Source organism: Lepidochelys kempii, chromosome 17 (genome assembly GCF_965140265.1).
Source record: "Lepidochelys kempii isolate rLepKem1 chromosome 17, rLepKem1.hap2, whole genome shotgun sequence".
Taxonomy (NCBI): domain Eukaryota; kingdom Metazoa; phylum Chordata; order Testudines; family Cheloniidae; genus Lepidochelys; species Lepidochelys kempii.
This window is the reverse complement of record NC_133272.1, coordinates 19056236-19083883: the sequence shown is the minus strand read 5'-3', so window position 1 is coordinate 19083883 and position 27648 is coordinate 19056236. Positions and strand designations below refer to the sequence as shown.

Here is a 27648-nt window from a genome sequence, read left to right as displayed (position 1 = left end):
CAGAATCACCAACATCGCTTCCTGTGGTGCAAAGTTTTTCCATAGACGTGTCTTATCAGCACGCGAACCCAGACCCTGCCCTGTGTATCGTATGAGAGCAGACAGAGTCCCAGCCAGGTGCAGCAGGGCTAGGCAGACACCACCAACCACATGGGGGAAAAAAAAAATCACAAAATAGCTGCTTGGAGTTCAGAGGAATAAGTCAAAGTTAGGGCATACATAGAGAGCCAGCTATGCACAACCTGCCTCCGGAGCCACACAGTGAATGAGGAAACAGGAAATTCCATCCATTCAGAGTTCTATTCTATTCTATATTTTTACACTATCGTACGAGTGCCTTCCAGTAGTGCTTTCAGTAACACGGCCACACACCTGTCACACGTTTGTTCTCTTATCCTCTCCCCAGAGGGAGAAGTGCATGGAGTGGAGTGCCTTATTTTGGGAGAGCTCTCCTGCAATGCTGTTAATCCCTGCTCCTGGGAAAAGAAAGTATTTCGGGAGATGGCATCTTTTACAGATGGAGTCAGTGGACGACGACAGGAGCTGGGAGGGTCTCATCCAAGTGACAAGGGAAACCCCACATCGGTTAATTCAGGCACAGCTGCAAAAGCATAAAAAGCCAGCCTTTGCTTTCACTTCTGTGCTGGAATAAGTTAAAGGACTCTGCTGACATAACCAGCCTCTGCTATTGCTGAAGCTGGAGGTGGAGTGATACCAATCCACGTGCATGGCCTGCCGCCTGCGGGAGTCATTCATCTTCTCAGGAGCACACCTGGACCTGATATGCCCCACTAAGTATTAAATCCTAGCTGGAAATGACCATGCTCGTCTGCTCCTGAAGTTACACCAAGCACTGAGAGGGGCTGCTGTAGTGGTTTCAGTTCCCTCATACGCTCACCCTCTCATCTTGGATTGGGTGTCAAGGGGGCAATACCGTGAGCAAGGTTAGAGCAATTAACATGAAGAATTGCTCATAGGGCCAGCAAATGAATCCAGCTAACGGACCATTGTAACTGCCTTTTGCAGCCATCCATCATGTATCTAACTACACAGATCCCTCCTGTTGCGAGATATGACCTGACTTGCATAACCCATCAACACTGCACAAATGTACAACCCCATCTGTTTTTATCTGTAGTACAGTAGATTCATAGACTTTAAGGACAGAAAGGACCATCGTGATCATCCAGTCTGATCTCCTGCCCATTGCAGGTCACAGAACTTCATCCACTCCTGAAATAGACCCCTAACCTCTGGCTGAGTTACTGCAGTCCTCAAATCATGGTTTAAAGACTAGAGGCCCTAGCTGAGATCACCAGCCCCAGCATGCCGGGCGCTATACATACCCAATTCCCAAAGAGCTCACACACTAAACAGACAAGACAGATAAAGGATGGGAAGGGAAACAAGTGTGCAGCTCACACTTCATTGCTGGGTTCATTAAGCCAGGAGCTCTCTAACTTTTGGCAGACCGTACCTTAAAAGGAAGAGCGTGTGCCTCCAGATTGGCCTCCCCTCCCATTCAGGATCCTGCCGTCCCGCCTCCTCTCCCATTCACAATTGCCTGACAGCTCTGATGTAGCTACTCGCAGAGGCTGCCATTGAAGAATAGCATCAGGAAAGGATGTGATATTTTTAGCTGCTGTTCAGTGCAATTCAGCAGCTGAAGCGAGGAGGAGCCAGCCAGCCCTATATGGTCAGCAGGTTCGATGCAAACTGCCAGCACTTGTTTTGTTGAACTCTACTCTACAGGCCAGTGCTGGTCAAGAACCTCAGGGTCAGGTCACTGTCTGTCTGCAGGTGGGACTAGAGGGGACTGGTCCTTACCACATACGCTCCAGTGCCTGGGCAGCTCACCCCGGTTTCTAGCTCTGCCCTGGGGAAAGCATTTCACAAGCTAATAAGCTGAATCGCCTGGTGAGGAGAAAAAAGAAAAAAAAAGTAAAACACATCTGTTTTGTCCTCAGCGCCACCCCATTACTCACACTTTCTGCGAAGGCACATTTATAGCAAATAAAGGTTAATAAATGCTGAAGAGGTGTTCTATAGTGTTACGGGCATGAGGAGTTCATCCTAGTGACAGAGGATGTGGAAAAAGCTAATGTACTCAATGCTTTTTTTTGCCTCTGTCTTCATGAACAAGGTCAGCTCCCAGACTGCTGCACTGGGCAGCACAGCATGGGGAGGAGGAGACCAGCCCTCTGTGGAGAAAGAAGTGGTTCAGGACTATTTAGAAAAGCTGGACGAGCACAAGTCCATGGGGCCGGATGCGCTGCATCCGAGAGTGCTAAAGGAGTTGGTGGATGTGATTGCAGAGCCATTGGCCATTATCTTTGAAAACTCGTGGCGAACCGGGGAAGTCCCGGATGACTGGAAAAAGGCTAATGTAGTGCCAATCTTTAAAAAAGGGAAGAAGGAGGATCCTGGGAACTACAGGCCAGTCAGCCTCACCTCAGTCCCTGGAAAAATCATGGAGCAGGTCCTCAAGGAATCATTTCTGAAGCACTTAGAGGAGAGGAAAGTGATCAGGAACAGTCAGCATGGATTCACCAAGGGCAAGTCGTGCCTGACTAATCTAATTGCCTTCTATGATGAGATAACTGGCTCTGTGGATGAGGGGAAAGCGGTGGACATGTTGTTCCTTGACTTTAGCAAAGCTTTTGACACCGTCTCTGACAGTATTCTTGCCAGCAAGTTAAAGAAGTATGGGCTGGATAAATGGACTATAAGGTGGATAGAAAGTTGGCTAGATTGTCGGGCTCAACAGGTAGTGATCAATGGCTCCCTGTCTAGTTGGCAGCTGGTATCAAGTGGAGTGCCCCAAGGGTCGGTCCTCAGGCCAGTTTTGTTCAATATCTTCATAAATGATCTGGAGGATGGTGTGGATTGCACCCTCAGCAAGTTTGCAGATGACACTAAACTGAGAAGAGAGGTAGATATGCTGGAGGGTAGGGATAGGATATAGAGGGTCCTAGACAAATTAGAGGATTGGGCCAAAAGAAATCTGATGAGGTTCAACAAGGACAAGTGCATAGTCCTGCACTTAGGACGGAAGAATCCCATGCACCGCTACAGACTAGGAACCGAATGGCTCGGCAGCAGTTCTGCAGAAAAGGACCTAAGGGTTACAGTGGACGAGACGCTGGATATGAGTCAACAGTGTGCCCTTGTTGCCAAGAAGGCCAATGGCATTTTGGGATGTATATGTAGGGGCATTGCCAGCAGATCGAGGGATGTGATCGTTCCCCTCTATTCGACATTGGTGAGGCCTCATCTGGAGTACTGTGTCCAGTTTTGGGCCCCACACTACAAGAAGGATGTGGAAAAATTGGAAAGAGTCCAGCGGAGGGCAACAAAAATTATTAGGGGACTGGAACACATGACTTCTGAGGAGAGGCTGAGGGAACTGGGATTGTTTAGTCTGCAGAAGAGAAGAATGAGGGGGGATTCGATAGCTGCTTTCAACTACCTGAAAGGGGGTTCCGAAGAGGATGGATCTAGGTTGTTCTCAGTGGTTGCTGATGACAGAACAAGGAGTAATGGTCTCAAGTTACAGTGGGGGAGGTTTAGGTTGGATTTAGGAAAAACTTTTTCACTACGAGAGTGGTGAAACACTGGAATGCGTTACCCAGGGAGGTGGTGGAATCTCCTTCCTTAGATATTTTTAAGGTCAGGCTTGACAAAGCCCTGGCTGGGATGATTTAGTTGGGGATTGGTCCTGCTTTGAGCAGGGGGTTGGACTAGATGACCTCCTAAGGTCCCTTCCAACCCTGATATTCTATGATTCTATAGGTGGTTGTAAGCAGAGCAGTAGAAGGTATAACCCTGGCTTACAGCCCTCTATAATAAGGACACTACTGGACTCTAACAGTTGCTTAGCCATTTATTGGAACATCTATGGATGATTCTTAACCTTTTAAACACTCTGGCCACACATCCATGGAGTAGAAAGTGTGAGCGCTTTTATTTACTGTTGCTTGGACCCTCCTCAGCATCTGTCCCCACAGAGGCTGGGTGGAAAACAGTGAACTTGAAAGTAAAACCACTTTCCCCAGGGGAAGTGCAGGGTCCTTTCGAAATCCCTTGTGGGATCAAGTCTGGAGGAGAGACAGAAGCTCATGAGCGTCAGCTTCTGAACATGCTTCTGCTTGGGCCAGAGACAACCTTCCAAGCCGACACAGGAAGAGGAAAGGCAGAAAGCCCAGCGACGTGGTCTAGATAAGATGAGCAGAGAAAAGCAACGTGTTTTGGGCTGGGCTTCCAGGTTTATACATTGATGAGTAGAGCTGCCAATGCCAGAGTTGGACTAGCTCTTGCTGATATGGTGCTGAAGATTAACACACAGGCTCGGGAGTCAGGATTGCAGGGTTCTCTTTCCCTACCCTGACACAGGCTCATGATGTGATCTTGGGCAAGTCACTTATCCTTTCTGTGTCTTGGTTTCCTTATCTATCTACCTACCTATCTCAAATGAGGGTGAAACCTCACAGGCATGGTGTGGCCAGATCTAGCTTGTTAGTGTTTGTAAGGTAAAGAGATCACATCTGTTCCTATGATTACGGATAAAGGAGCCAATTCTGCGTGAGCCCTGGGTTGGACACACCCAATGAAGCCAGGGAGAGACCCTTATAATCACAGGCTTGACCAAGATTATAAATCCAGCTCACTCCCCGTCAGTATCAATGGAGCGCAAGGTGCAGAGGGGAACCCAGGGATATTAATAATGCTTTGATGGGAAAACAAGCCAGCAGGAGCTGAGTGGGGAGGGCAGGGGAGTCTGATGCTGATCATTATTGATGGCAGGGATGGACTGCGTCAAGGGCAGGGAATGTCACACAGATCAAATCGGGAATGCAGAGTCCACCCAGCCCCTGACAGCCAAGCAGCAGGATTAGATAGATTTCGAGGCGCTTGCTGCCTGAACTCATTGGTAGGGAAGCCAAAAATAATCATCATCACCCCTCTGGATGCAATTTGGGGCAAGCGACTGCCCCTGCTTCCAACAGAGCAACACCCTCGGTGGAAAGAGAGCCATGCTCATTTGTTAAGCCAGCCTAGCAATTAATTGAGGTCACACCTGGACTAATAATTTCTCACCTATTGGGCAAGGGATTCAGAGCCATTAAGTGCTGCTCTGGAGCTGCGTGGCTGGCGTTCAGAGAATTCCTTTTCCTTACGGGGAAGCCTTGCCTCTCACTCATCTTCATCAGTGTCAGGATCTACGGCAGGGCAGCATTCCAGGAAGGAGCTGCAGCTCCTGGGTGAATGGAACGGGGAGGGAGACCAGATTCTACTGCATGTGCCCCGAGTAAAGCAACTGACAAGTAGCCCATTCTGCAGGTGCATTCACGGTTCTGCAGCTGTGCAAATCTTGCCCACAGCTGAGGAGGCCTTCATTTGACTGCTAGCTGTCTAAAGGCAGATTTTTGGCATGGAGGAATAAAGTGAGACACCCCTTTTGACATAAACCCTCCCTCCCAACAAACTAGGCATGCAATATCTCCCTACCCATAACTAGCCATCGCCATGCATGGGTACAAGTCTGTGTGGATACATGGGTACCCTCAGTCCGAGAAAGAATGAATGGACTCTCAGCTTTACAAGTCTGGAAATCACACATACACACACACCCCTACTTTGTACTAACAGCAGGGTCTGAAAACTGTTTTACATAGATTAACCTTCACATTCACAGAGGAAGGAGCATTAGACTATATTGGGGGAAGGGAAGGGAAATCCCTTTCTGACCCCTGCAGGTGTCTGGCTGAAACCATGTGGTGGGTTTGGGGATGGGAGGTGAGTTTCTCTCTCACATGAAGTGGTCTGCAATATGAAAGGACTGGAGAACCCCTTCATGAGGCCACGTTCATTTAGAATGTAGATGAAAGAGACTGATGCAGTGCTAACAGTGGATAAATATTTAATGGTGACCCCACCACCACCACCTAGCCCCCAAGAGCAGAGCAGCCACCATACAGAAAAGAGAGCAAAGGAAGGAGCCAATAGCAGCTCAGCGGTTATCCCAGGTGGATTATAAGAAATTATTCCATGTATTTAAGATTCTCTAACAAGTCAAGTGAACCAGGCGAGAAGTGAATTATTCATTGGCTTGGCTCAGTTTTCAGCATTGTTTGGTCTTGGAGGGAGCAGACACTGGAGTAAATTTATAGACCGAGATGCTTCAGGATGTTGCACCTGTCTAGTGGGCTGCTAGGATGCTGGTTGTCACCCTGGAATCTGCATTCACACTTTGTAAAGCTCTACATAGGACGCAGAGCTCATTGCTGAGCAACAGAGTGACTGGGTTCGTTCACCACTGCGGCGCCTCCTGCTGGCTGTCCTGGAAATTAGCTCTGTTTGCCAGTGCGTCCTCTTCTGGTGATGTCTTGCCACCATCACTTCTGCTCCAGGACCCACGTCACTCCAAGGACTGTGGCAGCCTCTTCGGGACACAGCCCTCCAGCTATGCTACACTCCATGTTCCCCCCCTTCCAGGAAAACGTACCACAGTCCGACAGTCCAGCTACTTCCTCAGGGGCGAGTGGGGGTGAGAGGGGACCCGGGCCTGCCCGCTACTCCAGGTCTCAGCTTTGAGATCTTCCAAAAGAAGGCACTATACAGGTGTGTCCTATTGCTTCATAGAGAAAGGATTTTGGTCTGTAGTCCCATCAGACTGGCACGTTTCCCTCAGCACTATTATTCATATGAAGCGAGTCTATCTTCTTTTATTCATCCGAGAAGAATGGGAGATTTGATCACCGCAGTATCTCAGATACGGCGGGAGTCTCGCCAGGCCCCGGACACACTGCCAGCCCACAGGCAGCGGGAAGAGCGCTGCAGGTGGGTGAAAAGTCCAGCAGCTACCGCCCCTCTGCTAACATCCCGAGAACAGCCAGTGCAGAGTGCTCCAACAAGCATGCACGTGAGGCTATTAATATTTCCCCCTCACAGCATCACACTGGGCTCGGAGAGGAGTTTTGTCAACAGAACACAGCTCACAGTGGCAGGGCGAGAGCGGGGCTGGCTAGAAACTCAGCATCGATTGCCGGGAACGCTATTGATTTTTTAAGTTGCTGACAAGTTTGGAAGAAGTTCCATTCACTAGAATAGCAGCTTCCCACAGACAGTGGGTAAAGGCGAAGGAGGTCAGCAGTAATACCTTCTGTTTTCAGGAAGCAATAAATACAACAGCCTTTTATCGCCTCCGTTATACAATCCCACTCTCTCTGCCCCCGGGAGATCCAAGTGCCAGATGGATGAATTAGAGAGAAAGGGGAAAGGTATAAAGGATTTTATTTAACGTTATCTACACAGTGCCCAGGAAATGCCTTGAAGGCAGACCCAGCGCCTGTTGATGGAGCCACTGAAGTGGAACTGCCGAGCAGAAACCTGCCTAAACGCAAGCTTCCAAGAAATCCCTGGAACTGGTGCGCTGGACCCAGCCACCTCTGGAGTTGGGCAAGGATTGCTAGGGTGGGAGAGGTGAAATGGGTTTTGCAGAACTAGAGATGACTCTGAACCAGAACTAGCTCAAACGCCCCCTCAACTTTGAGGAAGGCTGGATCCAAATGTAGCAACTCAAGCCCATCTTGAAGCAATGTCCAACACAAGTGCAATTTAGATCTGGATCCCATTTTATCAGCCTCCATCTGCCTTCCCTTGAGGCTTGTGGTGGACTTAAGAAAAACGGTTCTGGTTTAGGGCAATTTTTTCCCGGAGAACAAATTCCTCAGTTTAGCCAAAAAGAGGCAGAGTCCCAGGATCAACCATGAAGGCTTCCCATGCACCACACGGCTGATCGGTCTCAGCTGTCCTGGAGGGACCCCACCTAGTGGCAAGAGGTAAATTCAGTCTCCACCGTCCTGTCAGTCCTCGCCCTCTCTGCAGCATTTGCTGACATGGCACCAATTAGCGCAGACTATGATAACGATTTGTGCGATGGGTGCAACTACCCTCACACTGACTATCGCAGAGCCATCAAGTGGCAACGACGTGCTGTGTAGAAAGGCCAAGACAAATCGGCCTTCCTTAGCCCTGGTCCAGTCAGGAAGGTCTTAGCTTTCTGTGCAATTACGCTTCCAGGTAACTGCTGCAGATGGAAAAGAAAAAAGACTAGCAAGAGAAATCATGGGGAATGCCTCAATATACAAATGAGATGCTCTTCCACCAGTGCCCAGTTCATTGGCTGCTCATCTGACAATTAGCTGCACCCTTCCCCCAACCCCTTTGGAAGGGGAGTGAGAGGTTGGGAAAGCAGGAGGAGAACAATAAAAACCTTCTACTAATTATTCAGAGATTAACTTCCATTAACGTGTCTGTTATCCTGTTTGTTTCTTACACTAGCTGGGGAGAAAACACACCAGGATGTGGACTAATGACAATAAAAGGGTTACTTGTTTGTATGTAAAATTACTTAGGTCATTTTGAACACCAGAAAGAGCATGGCCTTAGGCAGATTTTATTCATGATAGGACATTTATTTTTAGTAACTAAAGAAAATATTTACAGTTCTGGAGTATGAGACAGCTACTTGGGCATGTTGGGATCATTTTGGGATCATTTATTTCCTAGTCCTGGATGTTTGGGGGCTTGCCATCATTAGCAAATGGGATAGAAAGTTGCTCACTCAAAAGTTACTTTAATCGGGATTCTAAATGGGAATTAGGTACCTAATTCAGAGTGACACCTAATTCCTGTAGGCACCTTTGAAAATTCCCACCCCAGACTCAAGGCCAGTGCGGCGGGCAGGAGGGAAAAAAAATAAAGTGTTTCCTCCTAAGAGCCTAGTTTAGTTTATTGCTTTGGGTTATTTCACCTCTGCCTTATATCCTGGGAAACATGGTCTTGTCAGAGGCCATAAATTCCATTTGTTTTATGATTATGACCATGCAAAAGTATTATTGATTTTTCATAAAGCCACTAAGGAGCCCCATCTGAAAGTTCCCAACACGATTCACCTGCAGGATTTACTGATCTTGTATCCGACTTGGTAACGTGGCCGTATTCTTTATAGGGCTTATTTTAGCTTGGGTTCCAAGGAAAACCTGATCCGAAGTAGCACTACTTGTTAAGATATTATTTATCCCCTGTTCCTAAGATGTTCTACAGGTCTTTCATACCAAAGGCAGGATTTTAGTGTCAGCCCATTAATTTCTCGGGCTGGATTTCTGTCATGTCTTTCGTTCCATTTTTGTATCCACGACTTTTTGAAACTACACAAAAGTTACAACAACAGAAGATGCATGACCCACCAGAGTACAGTCTGCATAAAATTTAATAGCACCAAGACATTTGGTTTCACACCTTGCGTACTATGGAATTTTAATCTGAATTTTCCAATAAACGTGATATCTCCTCTCTTTATAGACAGTCCTGAACCGAGACCCTCAGACTCCCTATTTAGTACCATTACTTGGCCCCATGTTTGTATCTTTCTTCCTCCGTCACTGGTGCAGAGAAGGGCTGACAGCTCAGCTATTCCTTGTCAGGTTGATTCTCCATCAGCTAGATCCAGGCTGTGCGACCAGGTTACAAATTGCAAGAGCTCTTTTCCCACCTTAACCACGGAAGGAGCTTTGTCCAATTTCTGACCCGTTCTTTACTTCGCCATCCCCTGGCTGACAGCTGAAGACAGGTCTTCTTGACGGATGATTGTCACTTAGTTGACTGACTCTGGATCCATGAACAGATCACTAAGCAGCCAGAACCTCACAGGGGAAATGATCCATCCATGCTTCAAGCAAGTTGAGAAACAGAGTGCTACATGCTATCCACAGGAACCAGTACAGATCACCGGCACTCCAGAAAACCTCAAGACCAGGGGAACAGCAGCACTGATCAGACATCCATTTTGTTGCACCTTCTATTGACGGATCCTAAAATCCACACAGATGGAAAAGACCGAGTAGATTATTCAGCCCATCCCTGGGATTCTTTCCTACAATGCATTTCCCAAGGCTCAACCCAGTTCGGAGAGACATCAACCACTTTCCCAGGGAAAGTCTAGCCGAGCTCAGCTCTAGGAAGTACGCTTCCTAATATTCAATCTGTATGATTGTCTCATTACTTCTAGATATACCCATATTAAAGAATTAGGTTTCTCTGCATAGTGCTTGCACAAATACTTGTAAGTGGTGTTCGTAGCTAAACCCCTTTTCTTCCCCGATGGCTGCCATCTTGGCCAAGGCACCAAGGACCGAACCAGAGGCACCTCCAGAGCTAAAAGCAGGAGCTGCCATTGCTTGCGCTACAGAACTGAGGCTCCCAAGGCGGCACTGTAACGGATTCCTATCCTCTGTGGATTGGGCACGGGGATTTGTAGTACACATTTAGCAGTGGGTTACAACATACCCACTCAGCTTTATATAGATGAAGAGGTGGAGAGCAGCCTATTGCACAGTGAAGATGGTTGGAAGAGAATCTGCTGAAAGTACTACTTAGACAGGACTTTGGTGCAAAGCAGAACTACCTGGTTCTTTACACTATCCCCATCTCCACCGTACCAGGACACCCGATGTTGATTCAGGATGTTCACACCGAATTGGAGAGCAAAGAATGAAGCAAGAGCATAGAAATAATTTCTGAGAACTGAGTATCTTAACAGTGATGTGGGAAAAGGACTAGAACAATAAACACATCCTTGCATCCACAAGGCAGATGGTGAGAAACATCACAAGAGGACTGTGGTCAATCAAGGAACTTGACTTTGGGATAAAAAAAAAAAAGCGGTTTAGTCTGGATTTACCAGCATCAATGAGCCCAGGGCCAAGAAGCAAAATGCTGACATTTCTGATGTGAGTGGCTCTTTAAAGTGCTCCCTTGCAGTGACTGGGAAAGGGCCTGGAGCCTACTGAGCAGCTGCACTGAATAATGTTAAGCAGGGTGCGAAGCAGCACGGAGGGAGAGAAATGCAAAAAATGTGAAGGAGCAGATTGGGTGGCTCCCACAGCCAGGCAAGGCTTGCAGTGCGGCCGGAGTGCTGGGGAACGGAAAGATAACAAGCCAGCTAATTGATGCGAATGTAGATAGCTTCAGCAGATGGTGCTTACAGCCAAGCCACCTCGGTCTTGTGTTCCTGACCTGGTCACACACAGACTGTTCCACGAGGTCAGTGCTCCTCAGGAAGGGCTATGACATAGAAGGACAGTGGGCTTCAAAAGTCATGGGTTAGCTCTCTTTGGAGGAAGATCGGTTTGTTAATTCATTCTACAGGGGGCTCTGGGTTCCTCCTATTTTTTTTTACTGCCCCTTCTCCCCAAATGAGCTTCCATCCATGCCCTGCTGGGCTCCCCTGAGCCCACTAGGGAGGGGCAACTTGAAAAATGACATGCGGTGTTTCTTCCAGGGGCTAAGGGCATTAGCTGTGCAGCACAACGAGCCTCAGGGCCAGCTTTGTATCCCCCATGTGGTGGGCAGAGACAGCTTTGCAGGTAGCCAGCTTTGAATATTGAGGTCAATGAGATAGTCCACCACAGAAGTGCAGCCACTTCTGGGGTGGTGCGCAGTAGCCATTCTGTGCCAGCAGTATCTGTGCAATCATCAAGGCTTGCTTTATGATTGGCAGGTATCCAAAGCAACCTAAGGTGATTCTGGTAAGGGAGGAGAGACAGAAAAGCCAGGAGACCTCCTCCTATCACCATCCAGTCCTTTGGCTGCAAGGAGAGGTACGGTCCAGTTCATTAATAGCAAGTTTCCTGCAGGACTACAGAAGCGCAAGGCATCCTAGCTGCTAACTGTTTTGCCCTGGCAGCTGGAGTGCAGCACTTTCCCCTCCTTCTGAGCACTGCTAGGAAAAAGAATGCAGGAACAGAAGAATCCACATTAGCTGTCATATGCTCAGTGAGCAAGAGCCAAGTGGCTCCTCTTAAAAAGCAGGTTCAATGCTCAGGTCCAGAATCCAGTTTCTTAAGCATTCTCACGGCCCAATGAAACGGTTCCATCGCCCCATCTCTCTGCCAACTTCGCCGGGCTGGGATAGTTCTACAGGCACCACCCACCCCATGCTGGTCTCCTGAGGACCAGAAGCGGTGAAACATCTGCAGGCAACTTGGAAAATGGGCCAGTTTCATTAAATTTCACCGACATTTCATGGCATACCCCGCTCAGAGAGAGTCTGTGTTTCCAGTGAAAGAAGATTATTAATAAACAGCCAGCAGATTAAGTGACCAGTTATTAACCATTGACCAAAGGAACTACACAGTGCAAGGGACACCATGTGAGATTCAGACCGGGAGTAAGTACCACTGATTTCAACGGCCCCTCACCCACTTACGCCAGGTCTGCAAATGGAGTGGTGTGTTTAAAAGCAGGAACTCTGAGCAGCACTATTGTCCCGGAAAACAACGATTGTGTGTGTGGGACCCCACAGCACTGGCCATTTTGCACCAACACTCCCAGACCTATACGCATGTGGCCCTAATCCCATTAGCCTGAATTTCCTGCTCAAACAGAAACTGCTGGTTACCAAAAGCACAACAACATTGCTCTAGAATCTCAGATGGTTCCTACTGATCCCTACATGCTGGTTAAGTGGGGCTGTATTGTAGATCTATCAGAGACCCTTAGGTATTCTGTTCAGACCCCTATTAAGCCAATGGCATCGCTCTTGCTCTCAGTAAAGGAGCCTGCATTGCACTAATTGGCTAAGGATGGATAGACTGGACTCCCCGAGCCGTATCAACAGAGCTGCAATCAGAGACCGCTGTGAGGAGTTAGGCACTTTGCCTCTGCACTTCTCCCATGCCCAAGGTCCTCCAGAAGCATAAAAGTCAGGCCAGGCATTGAACTCACATCTCTGCAGCTGCCCAAGCAGAAAGCTGCAGGGAGAAACGGTCTGGTCTTAGAATCCTGATCAAAAAAGAAACCAGGGTTTCTGATTCCATCCTTCTCAGCAGGAGGTTTGCTCCGCTTGGCTGGAGTCCGAACTCCTGAAACAAGTGAGGGGTTTGTGGGTAACCACTAAGTACCGAGTGCTTCAGAACAGGCAGATGAGAGGATGGGGGCTCTTGAGCCACCTTAGAATCTGGGTTTACAGCACACAAACCAAAATTAAATAATTTGATTGGTCTGATACTGCAGACACAGGAATACTTGCCAAAAAGAAAGCCAAACCTTGTTAAGGAACTGGGTGGTTATAGCTAGATGCAGACTATGGGCCAATCCCGCTCCCCCGTTGCAGTCCATGGCAAAAGTCCCACTAACCTAGAGAGGGTAGGAGCAAACACTAAACATTTGGTATCAGCCTTCCAGGAAGAGAAAACAGGAAGGTAGGCTGTTGGCCAATCCCCCATGCAGTGGAGCAGGAGAGGAGGCTAGAAAGATAACAGATGTCAGAGATCCCTTTTGCCTGTGCCATGTGCCTACTTTCCAGGTGAGAGTCTGTGAGCCCCAACTCTCGCAGAAAAAGGAATAATCCGAGCGTTCTGGCCATCATGCCCTCTGACAATCAACAGGGTTGTACATCCCAGGCTAGGTGCGAACACACTTTTCTGCCTGCCTAGACAGCCATCTCAACGCCAGGACCTTGCTCTCCAGGCCTGTCTATACCACAGCAACTATCACATTGCAGAATCCAACACCGCCACAAGTGTCCCCCGGACAAGGCTCAGTCTCTCTTTATACCATAGGATAGATAGCAAGAAGCCGAACCTCATCGGTCACAAATGATGCAAGTCTGACGGTTTCGAGGTGTGGTCTTAAGAGATATGCACAAGTGGCCGCGAGGGAGCGTGTTTAGGCACAATTCTGTCCCATTCCATTTAGGAGAGACCCAGATTGAAAGCTGGTGGGTGCTGCAATTCACGACTGCTGTGCTCCAGCAGAAGTGGGTCTCACTCTTTCAAAAATCTTGGCTTCACTGAAGTTAATGGCAAAACTCCAATTGTCTTCAGTGGAGCCAGGATTTTCCCAAGTGTCAGTATGTACAGGAGGGAAGGCTGCCCAGTTATCTGAACTCCCTACCACCATTTCTGGCCATTATCATCACACGCCGGTTTTGATTTGGGAGAATCTCATTCGCCCAAATACTGCGGTGGTGGTGGTGGTGTTTTCAGAGCGGCATCTGCACATTCCCCCAAGGGACATTGTAAAAGCAGCAGAGAGAGCAAAACTGGTGTGTTACTGGGGCAGCTGACTCTTATCCCGCTTATCCATCCATCGCTGAGCGGAGAGTTTAATGCCTTGGAGCTCAAGAGCAGCTACTTCGCCTCAACTCTAAGATTCCCAGGAAGAATAATTTTCCCTTCAGAGCCACCCTCAGCACAAACAAGGGGGACAGGGAACAGGAGGGCCACAGGCAAGGAAGCTAGGCTTGTGGGGAAGGGAAGGGACTAAACCTGACTCCCCTCTCAGCCCACGTTCTCCATTTGTCTGGGCTCGGGGAGCAATCATCCCTGTCACATGCTTTGCCACAGACCATGCGCAGGTCCCAGATCTGGCACTAGGGATCTACAACCAGCAGACGCCCAGAGCACAGGAGCAGCAGTGATAAACCACTCAGACAGGGAGACATGGGAAGGGGTACTGTGGCAGGCGAGGGAGACTGCAGATATTGGTACCCCATCGGCAGTGCTTGCATTTAGTTGCTCTGGCTCCTATCAGTGCCTCACTGGAGGGGAGGAAGGGGCAAAAGGTGCCGAGGGAAGATTGGAAGGGAGAACCAAACTAAGGACTCAATTTGCAGAGGCACTGAGCATCCACAGCTACAGTTCAACAGGAGCAGCAGATGCTCAGATCTCTGAAAACAAGGTCCTCAGCATTAACAGCATCAAAAGCTTCTTCTTAACGCACTCCCCACCCTTTGACAGCTTCTCCTGCCAAAGGGAATCCCCTGCCCATGCAGTAGGGTTGCCAACCCTTCAAGATTGTCCTGGAGGCTCCAGGAATTAAAGATTCATCTCTAATTAAATATTATGTCATGTGAGGACACCTCCAGGAACACGTCCAACCAAAATTGGCAACCCTGCCATGCAGAGAGAGCCAGGCCTCCAGCGACTGCACTTGCAATAGATGGACTCTGCTTTTCGCACCCCGCTTTCCACCCACCAATTCATTGCCAGCTACAAAAGATAAATCTGGTGATGGTTGGGTTTTTTTATGCAGATCCAGAAGAATTCCTGCCTAACACCCCGGGAGTTATGCCAGTGCCTCCCGACTCACTGTACAAGCAGGGTGGGTTGAAGGAGCGAGGGCAGCTCCTGAGGGAAATTCTCCCTTGTTAGCTCAGGTCACGAGGCCTCGCAGGGAGCCTTTGGGAAGTAACGGAACTGGAGCCCCGAGTAACTGGAGCCCTGAGCCCCGCAGCCCTAAAGGACAGAGGCTTAGAAGAACAGAGAAACAGGGACAGCGGAAGTGCGGAGAGACAGAGACATGGGAAACCAGAACTGAGTGTGCCTGGCTGGAGCTGCCTTATCTTATTGCTCCGATCCTCATGGCACGTTTCCTCCCCAGCGGGCCAGATCCGAGCAACTTCCTTGGGAGGGAGGTGTCTCTTCTCTGGGGGCAGAAGGAGGACAGGAGGTTTCACCAGTTTCTACCCCTGCTTACTGTCCAGTCAATGGGAAGTTGTATACATGTTATCAGAGAACGGCCACCTATACATTAAAAAATAGGGGACCAGGTGTATCGTTAAAGTGACGGCACCTCCACTCACCGTGCTCCGTTCACAGTGCAGAAATCAGAGGGTATGTCAGTGTCTGTCCCTCTGCACAATTATTGCTTGAAACTGGACTCTCATCAAATGCTTTTGGGTCCTCAGTCCATACAGGATGTGGGGCAACAGGCAACAAACATGGGATGTCCCTTAAAGCACAGGTTGGGTGGTCACCCTACAGACAAGGGAGATGAGGACTGGACCCTACATTTTTATTATACTGCGTTATAAAAGAATAGGTCTTCGTCGACCCTCGGGAGTTTTGCACGGATGGATCTGCACCAGTATAAAAGCATGGGTACGATATGAAGCAAAACTCGTGCCATGGTGACTTAAGGCAGGGCTCATTTACTGGGCATTATCAGCAAGGTAGCACCGCTTACCACTCTAAAGCAAGGCATCCAAATTGTTTGGGGTTCCAGGGCTTGCACAAGCCCCTCTGATGTCACTGATACCCAGCAACTTGGGGCAGGGGGGGTCAGATCATCCTTGTCACCGCCCCCACCCTGAAGCTGCCCCAGCTACCAGGGAATGGCAGGCCAGGCTGGAATGGCAGCTCCCTCTCTTGGCCTCCACTGCGGCTCCCAGAGGTCTGAGAGGCCATCTTTGAGAGAGGCAGGGCAGCCGTCCCTCACACCCAGCCACACAATGACTGGTGGGGAGTGGGCAACCAGGCCAGAGCTTCGCTGGTGTAGCAGCACGGGAGCCCTTAAGAGGGGCAGAGGCCCATGAAACTATCCCAGATGGTGGAGATGGGCAGGAGCCTACCCTGCGAGCTTCACCCACCACACACACAAGCCCCACATCAAGGTCAAGCAGCTCGGTGACATAACGAAGGCCAACACGTGTGGAAGAAGCGAGTTACTCTGCTCCCCCAAGCCACGGCCCTCTACAAAACCCAGCGCATTCAGCCACAGACGTTCCCCTGCTTTCGTCCTCTCGCTCACCCCCCAGCGACAACGTTTCCCCTCACCCATCGGCCCAGGAGGGGGACGGAGCTAAGTGACAATTCCTACAGGCCAAAACCTGCCAGCCAGCGCGCGGCACAGAGAACTGGAAGCGACGTCAAGCCAAGCTCCAACAACTCAGAGAGAAATGCCAGGCTTCAAAAACATCCCTGATGAGAGAGATTTCAAAACTCTCCCCGAAACGCACACCCGGCAAATTCCTTTCATCAGCATGGGGCTGACAGGCTTTAAGAGGCCCTTTTATAAAAGTGAAGCCTCAGTGAGACACCCAGGCAGGTCTGAGGGAATGGAGAAGAGAATTATTAATAACACTTTGCACTTCCATAGCCCCCTTTCATGCAAGGAATCCCAAAGCACTCCACAAAAATGAAGGCATCGAGGCATAGAAGGGCCCTGCGTTTTTGGAGCCAGAGCATAAGGGAGACAGACAAGAGGTGACTTGTCCTGTAGTTGGGGCTGTAGCCGAGGGGTGCCACCCAGCCAGGCTTTACCCGGACAGTCCGGTTTTTGGCTTCTGTGTCCAGGTGACATTTAGGGTTGTCAGGTGCCTGGCTCTCAACAGGAAAGTCTGGTCGAAAAGGTGACCCGGCAACCCTAAATGGCGCCCGAACCAAAAGTCCGGTTATTACAGGGTTAGGTGAGGCGTCAGGTCATAAATCCGCACCAGCCCCTGCTCAGCTAGGGCCGCCTCCTACCTGCAGGCAGGCTCCTTGAGACAATCCAGCAAGCAATGGGGGTCGGGGGGAGAGGAGAAAGTGACAAGGGCAGGACCTTGGGGGTGGAACAGGCAGAGAAGGGGGCGGGGCTCAGAAAAGGGGTGGAGCCTCAGGAGAAGGGGGCGGGGCATCAGGTATCCAGTTCCAGCAATTAGAAAGGTGGCAACCCTACTCTAGCCTGAGACTTGGGAAACCCAGGTACAATCCCCTGCTCCACCACAGACTTCCTCTGTGACCTGGGCAAGTCACTTAACTTCTTTGTGCCCCAGTTCCTCATCCATAAAAACAAGGATAACAGCACGGCCCTCCTCACAGGGGTGTTGTAAGGATAAATAGTAGTATCTGAGCACCTCATAATCGTTAATGGGGGCCCTATAAAAACCTCAGATCCTCTATAATTACATACATAGGGGAAAGATATGACAGGAGAAGGCTCTTTAATCTAGCAGACAAAGGTCTACGGGGGAGGGATAGCTCAGTGGTTGGAGCACTGGCCTGCTAAACCCAGGGTTGTGAGTTCAATCCTTGAGAGGGCCATTTAGGGATCTGGGGCAAAAATTGGGGACTGGTCCTGCTTTGAGCAGGGAGTTGGACTAGATAACCTCCTGAGGTCCCTTCCAACCCTGATATTCTAAGGTACAGGGGTTGGGAGTTAAAGTCAGCACACTGCAAAATGAAAATACAATGCAATTTAAAAAAAAAACAACTCAGGGTGATTAACTATTGGAACAGCTTCCCAAGAGAGGTGATAAATTCTCCATCACTTGGCATCTTTAAATCTAGATGGGACATCTTTATCAACAATACACTCTTGCTCACCCACAAATTTGTGGGCTCGGTACAGGAATTGTGGGATGAAGTTCTCTAGAGTGTTGTTATTCAGGAGGGCAAATGATCACAACACTATCTTCTGGCCTTCAAAATCTATGAATTCTCTCTGACCATGGGATGTAGAGCAACAGTTGTGAAGTATTGGTGGCCCTGGATTTATTGCAACAGTCTCCTAACCAACCGGCAAAGATGTAGCAGGAGGACGGAGTACCCAAACACAGAATATTAGCCAAATAAAGCCATAACCTCAGAAGGGAATTCGTGTTTTAGAAGAAAAGCGATTGCTGGGGACAGGTCAAGCTGAAATTCCGCTTTTGCAATTCCAAAGCCAGTGTCAGCTGCCTGTAGTAATGTTATAAAAATCCCTCCTGATAAGCTCTGATGTGGTCCTATGTACACCAGGGATGCATGTCAACAGAGACAAATGACAAGAACAGAAAGTCTATTTAAGCTACCGACCTCAAGAAGAAATGAAATTAATGCCGTCAGTGAAAATGCACAGAGTGAGAGCATGCGTAACATCAGGGGTCAAGAAGGAGCAAGGAATAGTTACAAATTCAGCAAGATTCATTGAACCAGACAACTAAATGAGGATAGAACTAAGGTGTAGCTAACATACAGTGATCCACTATTGACACAGATTCTCAGCTTGAGAGACTACAGCGTATAGTCATCATGGCACCTAGCCCACAAATTTTATATGAAAGAAAAAATAAGAAACAGAAACAAAACCAAACCATCCCCTAAACAATTAGCTATCAATGGGATTTAGGAAGAGCCCACTCAAAAGTGGTGAGTGACATTTATGTAGTGCCCTTCCTTCCGACGGATCCTGAAATTATTTACAAACTCCTTTGTACACACTGGATTCATTTCACCCAGCACAGACGTGCAGCCAGCTCTGGACTGGAATATGTAAGCTCTTCAACAGTGCATAAAATTACACAACAGTTTAGAACGGGAAGTGAAGAAGAGCAGTGCCTCCAACTGAAACTGCGAAGGTGAGGAAATTTACGAAACCGAATTGCACAAATCAGAATTTGGCCAGGATGCTACGCCGTTCACAGAAACCGTCACGGGATCTTTAATGACCACAAGTGGACAAGACTTCTGGTTCTGGAGGTACCCTTCTTTTGCTTAAGGCATATAGCCACATTATTCTTTTACCACCATGCTGTGGGGTTGGTTCAGTACCAATTCAGAGAAGAGCAATCAGTATCACTTCCCGCAGTAACTGTTTTCCTTGGAGGTAGTTCAGCTCCGTCTGGCACGCAAGAGCTAACAAATCACACCAGCAACAGCATGATGGCTGCAGCACAACAAGGGATACCCAACCATCATGGTTTGGATGCGATTGCAAGGTTTTATTCAAAGAATGCAACTCCCAACCCACAGCTAGGGCCTGGCTAACAAATAAGGATCCACGAAGCTGTGAGACCTCAGGCACTGGCCAGAGAAGACTGATACAAATCAGAATTCGAGGGATCCATCCTTGAGATAACAAGTCACCCATCAGCTCCCTGAATGTTACGAGAAGAGTCCTTTGGATTTCCAGGCAGGCACCAGCTCGTCAGTGCAATAGTGTCACACTGTAGAGTTCGTGTACTCTGCAGACATTTCACATCTGCTCAGAGAGGAGGAAAGATCCCAGAACACTCACAGCTGTGCAGCACATCTCCAGGCTGCAAAACCCTTGCCTGGGCCACAACCAGCGGAGATCAGGCCCAGCTTGCTGCAAAGGTGACATGCCCGGTGTCTGTGGAAAGGCAAGTGCTGCCCTCTGGGACCCACCCGCTGGGTGGAGGCACTTTGTCAGCAGCTTTTGAGAGAGTTGTGTTGTAACCCTCCATGGCTGCACACAGACAGCCGCTGAAGATGTACACGGGGATTGGAAGAATACGATTCATTCCCAGAGACACAGTCCTGCCTGGTGAGCTGGGAGCAGGTCCATCGGCACACGTAGCAGAGGGAATCAACACACACTCTACTCAGCAGCGTGTAAGTGCGCACACCCACCAGCGGTGTCTAACCTTTCACACCCAACATTATTTCAAAGAGGTCAAGGGGCCACAATGAATACTTTGGAGTAGGTTCTCTGGCTCATAGAATATCAGGGTTGGAAGGGACCTCAGGAGGTCATCTAGTCCAACCTCCTGGTCAAAGCAGGACCAATCCCCAATTTTTGGCCCAGATCCCTAAATGGCCCCCTCAGAGATTGAACTCACAACCCTGGGTTTAGCAGGCCAATGCTCAAACCACTGAGCTATCCCTCCTCCCTCTGCTCCATCTCCACCACTAAGGCCAGTGCGAAGGGAGCAGACGCCATGCACAGATCCCTGCTGGGTATTCCTCCATGGTGTAGAGCAGTAGTTCTCAAAGTAGGGCCACCGCTCCAGGTCAATGGGGGCTGCAGGAAGGGCGACCAGCACATCCCTCGGCCCACACCGCTTCCCGCAGCCCCCATTGGCCTGGAGCGGTGAACCACAGCCAGTGGGAGCCGTGATCGGCCGAACCTGTGGACGTGGCAGGTTAACAAACCAGCCCGGCCCGGCAGGGGCTTTCTCTGAACAAGCAGCAGCTCTAGTTTGAGAACCACTGGTGTAGAGTCCCCAGTGGGAGCAGAGCCCGGGCATTTGCCCCTTTGCTTCCCTCCTTGCCATCCATGGTGCAGGGGGAACGTCGGGGTGCAGAAGGCGTGTTGAGGTAGCGGCTGGTGCATGCTGTGCTCCAGCTACTTCCCCCGGTGGCCCTGGGTCTCTTGGGAGCCAGAACCAGCTGGCTCGAGTTGCAGCAGCCCCCCACGTGGGGTCAGAGAATTGGGGAGCCGCAACTGGCTATAGGTTCGCAGCGTCTGCTCCTTCCGTTCATTGGGTGGCTGTGGGGGGGAGGGGAACAGTCCTTTGCTAGGGTCCCACAGCCCCGCAGGGAAGCAGGCAATGGAGCTGCCCGAGGGACCCTCCTCCATCTGCTGCAATGCAGCAGGTGGTCAGCAGGGACGCTGCTCCCAGAGCTGCTCGAAGCAACGCTCCTACCTTCGCCCCATAGCAATGGGTCGCACACAGCCTCCTCCCCCCCCCCACACACACAAAGGCCACAATTTAGAGCCTCAAGGGCCAGAAGTGGCCGCAGCTTGGATACCCCGGACGTACACGTGTCTGCCCCAGATCTGGCAGGGGACTCTCACCGCCAGCGCAGTTGGGAAAAGGGGCACAAAAGAAAGAGGAAGAACAAGAGGAACAGAAATAGCCCAGTCCCAAGAGCACCTCCCACCTCCACCCCTCACGTCTCAGCTACAGTGCAGAAGCAGCGAGGGAGAGCCAAGCTGGCAGCCGGGTCTCCATGGTTCTTAATGCCGTAGAAAGAAACTCACTGCCTTTTTATTATTAAGCCGCACTCTGGTCGCTTCGCAGCACACAGAGCAACTAGTGTTAGCAGCAGAGAGCTGTGTCAGGGCCCCCTTTTGTCTCAGAGTTCTAACTGAGAACCACGTTGGTCTCTCAGACCAGCCTGCTCTGCCCCTTTTGTGAGTTTTCCCATCCCTGGCGCTCTACAGGCCTGTCAGCTTCCCGACCTGACAGACTGGCCTGGGGGATTGCCGTGCTGCTGAGGTATCCAAGCGGAACTATCAACCTGGCTCCACCAGAACATACGGCATGCAAATCCCAATGGCAAAGGAAGAGCGGTGCTCAGGCGGGAGGGATTTAATTAGATCAGGGGCACCCCTGCTCTGCAGGAGCCTGGCTGGGAGGCTGGTGGGAGGAATGCCCCAAGTTTGCACCATCAGGGTGGAAGTGCCAGAAGAACGGCCTCTTCTGGTGTTTCAGGACTTACTCTTTGTACGGCAGGCATACCGACAAGCCCCAGCCACCCACAGGATCCATGCTGCTACGCGCGGTAAAACACAGAACAAAAAGAGGGTTCCTGCCCCAAAGAGCTCACAATCGAAGTATAAAGACAAGAGACAATAGAAGGGTATGTGAAACGGAGCACAAGGAAACAAGGAGAGACTATTAGCCAGCATGACAGGCACCAATCTCAGCGCTGTCTCCTTTTTCGTAGGCAGGATGGCAGAGGAGAGTTTTAAGGAGGGATTTCAAGGAGAACAGTGAGGCAGGACTGGATACTGATCCTGGACTGATGATGAATAAATGAATTCTTTGTATTACAGTAGCACCCAAAGGGCCCTACCACGTTCGGCCAATTGTGCTGGGCATTGGTACAATCAGCTAGGGGCTGCGGCCACGCTGGAGCTGGAAGGTGCAATTCCCATCCGACGGAGGCACACCTGCACCAGCTCTGATTGAGCTAGCATGCTGCAAAACAGAAAGGCAGCATTGCAGTGCGAGCAGTAGAAGGAGCTAGGCCCCCCCTCCCCGGTATATGCCTGGCGTCTCAGATGGGATCATACATGGGCCCCCACTTGTGCCGCCGCATCTACACTGTTAGGCCTCTAGCTCAATCAAAGCTAACACAGGTCTGTCTCCTTGAGTTGGAAATCACATCTCCAGCTCCACATGCAGACTGACCCCATGAGAGGCGGTCCCTACTCTCAGAGACTTCACAATATAACTAAACTAGACAAAGGCTAAGAGAAAGAGAGGACTGTTATTGAGGGAAACTGAGGCACAGAGAGACAAAGCAAATTGCCCAAGGACACGCAAGGACTCTGGCAAAGCTGGGAACTGAACCCAATGCTCTCGAGTCCCAGTACAGTGCCTTAGCCATGACTTGAGCTCCTAGGCTCAATGATAATAACCATCCAAATTTTCCAGTCACAAGTTCCACTGCCCCCATTTACCTTCTCCACCCACTGTGATGGGAATAGAGGAGCCTGGTTTTTTGTTTAATGAAGATCTATAGGATATAAATAGGCATAGTCAGACTGGATGTCTGTTTCCTCTCCCATCCAAGTCAAGCTTCATGCCCCTGTTTTACAGTCTGTCCCACTGAAATATTCATTGAGGAACATTTTGCCCTCCAATTTAATGGTCAAGCTACCTTCCCCGAACCAATCACCTGCTAAATGCAGGCTTTGACTCACTGCCCAGACTCACTAAAGGGCCCTCCTGTCATTTGGAGCTTAGAAAACATTTGTCCAGAGAGAAAAGGCTTCTCAGTTCTTATCCGCTGCCCTATTAGGAATTCTTCCAGCTGTAGAGTAAGCAAGTTTAGCTTTTAGAACAGATGCCCCAAAACCACTAAACAGCCTCCCCACTCCAAGTGAGAGGAAGGAGATCAAAACCAGAGCGTGCTGCTTACCTTTTAATAAAGGTCTCCCTCCCCGCACCCGCGTCTCCAAATGGACTTCGGCACTTGCAGAAGCGAGACTCGCTGTCTGGCCTTCAGCAAAATGCAAACCACAGAGTCAAGCACAGCAAGGTTTCAACTTGCTCTTCCATTAGATGAATGGCAGCTCCACAGAGGGGAGGAAAAATGCAGTCATGTGAATGAATCATTAATAAAAATATTATAAATCCGGCTTTGGAAAGGCTTTCTTGGTAAGTTTCTTGATTCAGAACAGTGCCTGAGTGCATCCTGTTCTATCAAGGTTATGTAGCCAGAGACCTCGCAGCTAAGATCAGCGGGCCAGATCCTGTTATCAGTTACACGAGTTTTAATCCACAGCAACTCCAATGAACATCTCTAAGAGCAGACTGTGGCCCCATATGTGACTGTTTGAGATAAGGAGGCCCCCAGTGCTGCTGATCGGGTGGAAGCAGCAGGGGATGGGGTTTAAGAGGAGGGCTATCAAAGATGCCTAGGAGATTTGGGCACCAAATCCCTTATAAGTAGTAAATAACAACCCTATTTCTTATCTAGCACCCAAAACACTTCACAATCTTTAATGTATTTTTCCTCCCAAGACCCCTGTGAGATAGGGCAGCGGTATTATCCCTACACGGATGGGCAACTGAGGCACAGAGAGACTAAGTGACTTGCTAAATGACTTATGGTGGCCTTGAAACATCTCAGGCTAAAACTTGAGATGCTCGTCTGCTCAGCATCCGAAGGCAATGGGACTAAGAACTGCAGCACGGGTCTGAAAAAAGATGTGCTGGTCAAATACCTCCCTGCTGTGTGAGCTGGAGAAATGAGGCCAGCAAACTTGAGCAGGAGAAAGAAAAGCAGGGATGTTGCAAAACCTCATGCTTTGGGTGGTGAATATTCAAATTGCTGCTAACTATCTTAGGTACCTCTGTGGCCCCCCATCAGGATAATATCTGAGTGCCTCACAAGCTTTAGTGTATTTATCACAACACCCCTGAGAGGCAGGGCAGTGCCAGATAACTTTACAGATGGGGAACAGAGGTACAGAGAGGCTAAGTGACTTGCCCATGATCAGCACAGGAAGTCTGTGGCTGAGAAGGAACCAAACCAGGTCTCCCGAGTCCCACTCCAGTGCTCTATCCACTAGGCCACATTCACAACTCTGCAGAACATTTCGCTACTCACCACCTCCCCCACCCCAACACACACACCAGCCTAGCAGAAACTCCCTAGTTGTAGGCCCTCAATTGTTTGATGCAGACAGTATGCAATGCTGCACCCAGTGGAAAATGGTGCTCTGGCTCTCTTCAAGCCTTGATATGAGAGGATGGTCTGTCTGCGGAGATCAAGGCGGAAGATGGGCAAATAAGAATTTCCACTGATATAGTTCTTTCCACCTACGGGTCTCAAAGCCCTTTATGAATGCAGGTCAGTGCCACTCTATGCCTTTTATAAATGGGGAAACTGAGGCACAGAGAGGTGAAGGGACTTGCAGAATTAGAACCCTGGGCTCCACATTCCAGCCCTGCATAGCTAGTGGCATGTGTCTTTTCTATTACTGTCTAGGTGAACGCTTTTGAATTTCACCGATTGTCCAAGATGGGTTCATAGAGCACTGAAAGAACATCTGTTAAGCTCATGATAAGAAAACTTTGAAGCATGGCAGAAGTCTACTGTTCCAAGAACCTCATAGAGAGGGAGAATCTTCTAATTATAGATCATGAGAACAGCTAATCTTGCATCTGTCCCCATAAATAACAGGCATATGGTCCATTACAACAAGCCTTGTAATCTCTGGTCTTTAAACACTTCTCTTTAAAGTTGTGATCAGCCAAAAGCTCTTGGGTGAACTCCAGACACCTCTGCCTTGGTGACCTGCCACTCAACACAGACATTTTAAAATTATGCAACTCACAGAAATGCAGCTCTCTCCCTCGCCTACTAGCATTTCTGGGAGTAATGATAATTGTGATGAACTACTCCCTCTCCTCCCCTCCCCTCCTGCTGCTCACACAGAGCAAAGAGCCAGTGCAAATCACATCCACGCCGTGTGCTGCTTTGTCCTCAGCCACACATAGTGGTTGATGAGTCTTGGCTGACAGAGGTACGTCTTTTAGCTCAGGTCATAGAGGCTGATGCTTTCAGAGCCAGAGGTCCCATGTTCAATCCCCACCTACACAGTTAAGCGGTGGCCCGCTGCACCGGCGGACTGGACACTTAGGTTGGCAGAGCACATCAGTCCCTGCCTCTCTCCCAAGTGAAGGACATTCTAGAAGAGAAGGACAAACACCTAAGCCATCCAAACGGGCAAGCTGATGGCCTCCTACCTTTGAGTGAAGCGGCTGTGTCTGCCGCCTGACGCAACCTCCAGTGAACAGCAGCAAGGGAGCGTGAACTTGACACCTAGGGGGTTATCCCACAGACAGGAGAGCTCATGAAAGCCTGTCTCACTGCAAGTCGGTTGCATGAGGAAGATGCGCTAATGGCCAGAACCAGCATGGCGCGTCCCTGAAGCCTGCAGGTGTCCCATATTGGGACTCCTTTAGGTGACGTCCCGCAACTGGATCAATCACAAGCTAGCTGTGCCGGGCTGGAATTTGGAGCTTACAAAGCCCATGGTGGGTGGGCAGCACCCACTCAGGTAACGGGTCTCCACAGCATGATTTATGATATAGTGCAGCCAAAGGGCACAGACCTTAAGCATGTTCTCAAGGTCTTTTAAGGAGCATGCCAGAACACTTACATTGCGATGTAAAATAAAAGGGCCTCAATAGGACTGGGACATAGACTGTGCTTTACATGCGGTATGTATTACTGTTAATTTGCTGCCATTCATCTTCACCACAAAAGCTTTGAACAGTTCAGCCTGCATCATCATCTCTTCCCTTCACCTACTCTAAATCTTTTACCCCTCTGTAACCTTCTCTTTTACCACCCTACCCTCCTGGGGGCAACCTCTTCTCCGGCAAACATTCTCCCAACACCACCTCTCCCACCGAGGCCAAGCCCTGCGAGATTCTCACACCCCCCTCCCTGATCACAACAGCACTCATGTACCCTGTGGCTGATGTATGTTTGAGCAGGACCGTAGAGTCCTTGGGGCAGGGACCATGTTGGGTTATTTGTTTCTAAGGTTCTAATCACACAACTGGCCCTTGGCAAATAGAGTCAAAGGACAAGCATTGCCGTATGCGATGGACAGAATTTCACTATACGGGGCAGGCGTTTCTGAATTATTAGGTTGTGAAGGAAACTCATTTCCCACTGCAGCCTCCAGAGCAGCTGCCCTGGTACTTTAGAACCACATGCTTGATGGATCAGTGTGCATGAAAGAAGAGGTCCCGCATTGCTGCTCAAGATGAAGGAGCAGCCACACTGCCTGTCAGTGGAATGTGGCATTCAGATCTCCAAGACATCACGGTCTCAGGTTGCCAAAGCCTCAAAAGGCCTTCAGAGACTGAACAGTCAAAGTAAAGTTTGCCTTCATATGGAAGCTTTTAAAATAAAGAGGACTGCGAGTTAGGAGGGATTCTTGGCAAAATATGATCTCATCCTTCCCCTTACACACAACACTTTGCTTATGCACATAGGTGCAGCAACAACTCTAAACAAGCAGTTATCCAAAGTTTCACAGTGAGGCCCAATTCCGCATCCCCTGAAATCAGCTGTAAAGCACCCACTGATTTCAGTGCTGCAAAAATCAAGCATTTGGGGCCCAATCCTGCAGAGAAGCTGCACAGTTCAGTAGGTAGGAAGACCTGCGTTGTTCCAAGCTCTGCTGCTGACTTGAATAAGAGTTCTGTGTTGCTCAAAAGCATTTCTCTTGCACCAACAGAAGATGGCCGATGAAAGATATTCCCTCACCCATCTTGTCTCACTAATTTGTGGCATGTACTTGGACAAGTCACTTCCCTTCTCTGAGCCTCCATTTCCTCTCCCACTTTTTGGCTGGCTGGTCTGTTTAGATTATAAGCCCTTGAAGGCCAGGAACGTCTCTCACTATATGAATGTACAGTGCCTGGCACAGTGGGGCCCTGATTTCTGTTCAGGCCCCTAGGCAATATTGGAATACAAACAATAATAATAAACCCACCGTGCATGAAGCCTTCATTGATTGTAGTCAATAGCACTTCGATCAATTTCCACCATATGTGCTCCAGGCTTGCTGTCAGGACATGGGACAGTCTCTTAGCAAAACCTGATGTTTTATACATTC

The 27648-nt window shown here is 49.4% G+C and overlaps 1 protein-coding gene across 4 annotated transcripts in view; it reads right to left on the bottom strand.

The window, feature by feature from the left end:
• SH2B2 (SH2B adaptor protein 2) overlaps positions 1-27648 on the bottom strand; it is a 66385-nt gene that overhangs the window by 32272 nt on the left and 6465 nt on the right. The window contains exon 1 of one of the 4 annotated variants that reach the window (XM_073315652.1): positions 1478-1522. The exons of the other annotated variants lie outside the window; for them this stretch is intronic. Within the exon in view, the coding sequence (XP_073171753.1) occupies positions 1478-1522 (45 nt within the window). Of the gene's footprint in view, positions 1-1477; positions 1523-27648 lie in introns of those variants that run through there. 4 annotated transcript variants of the gene reach the window in all.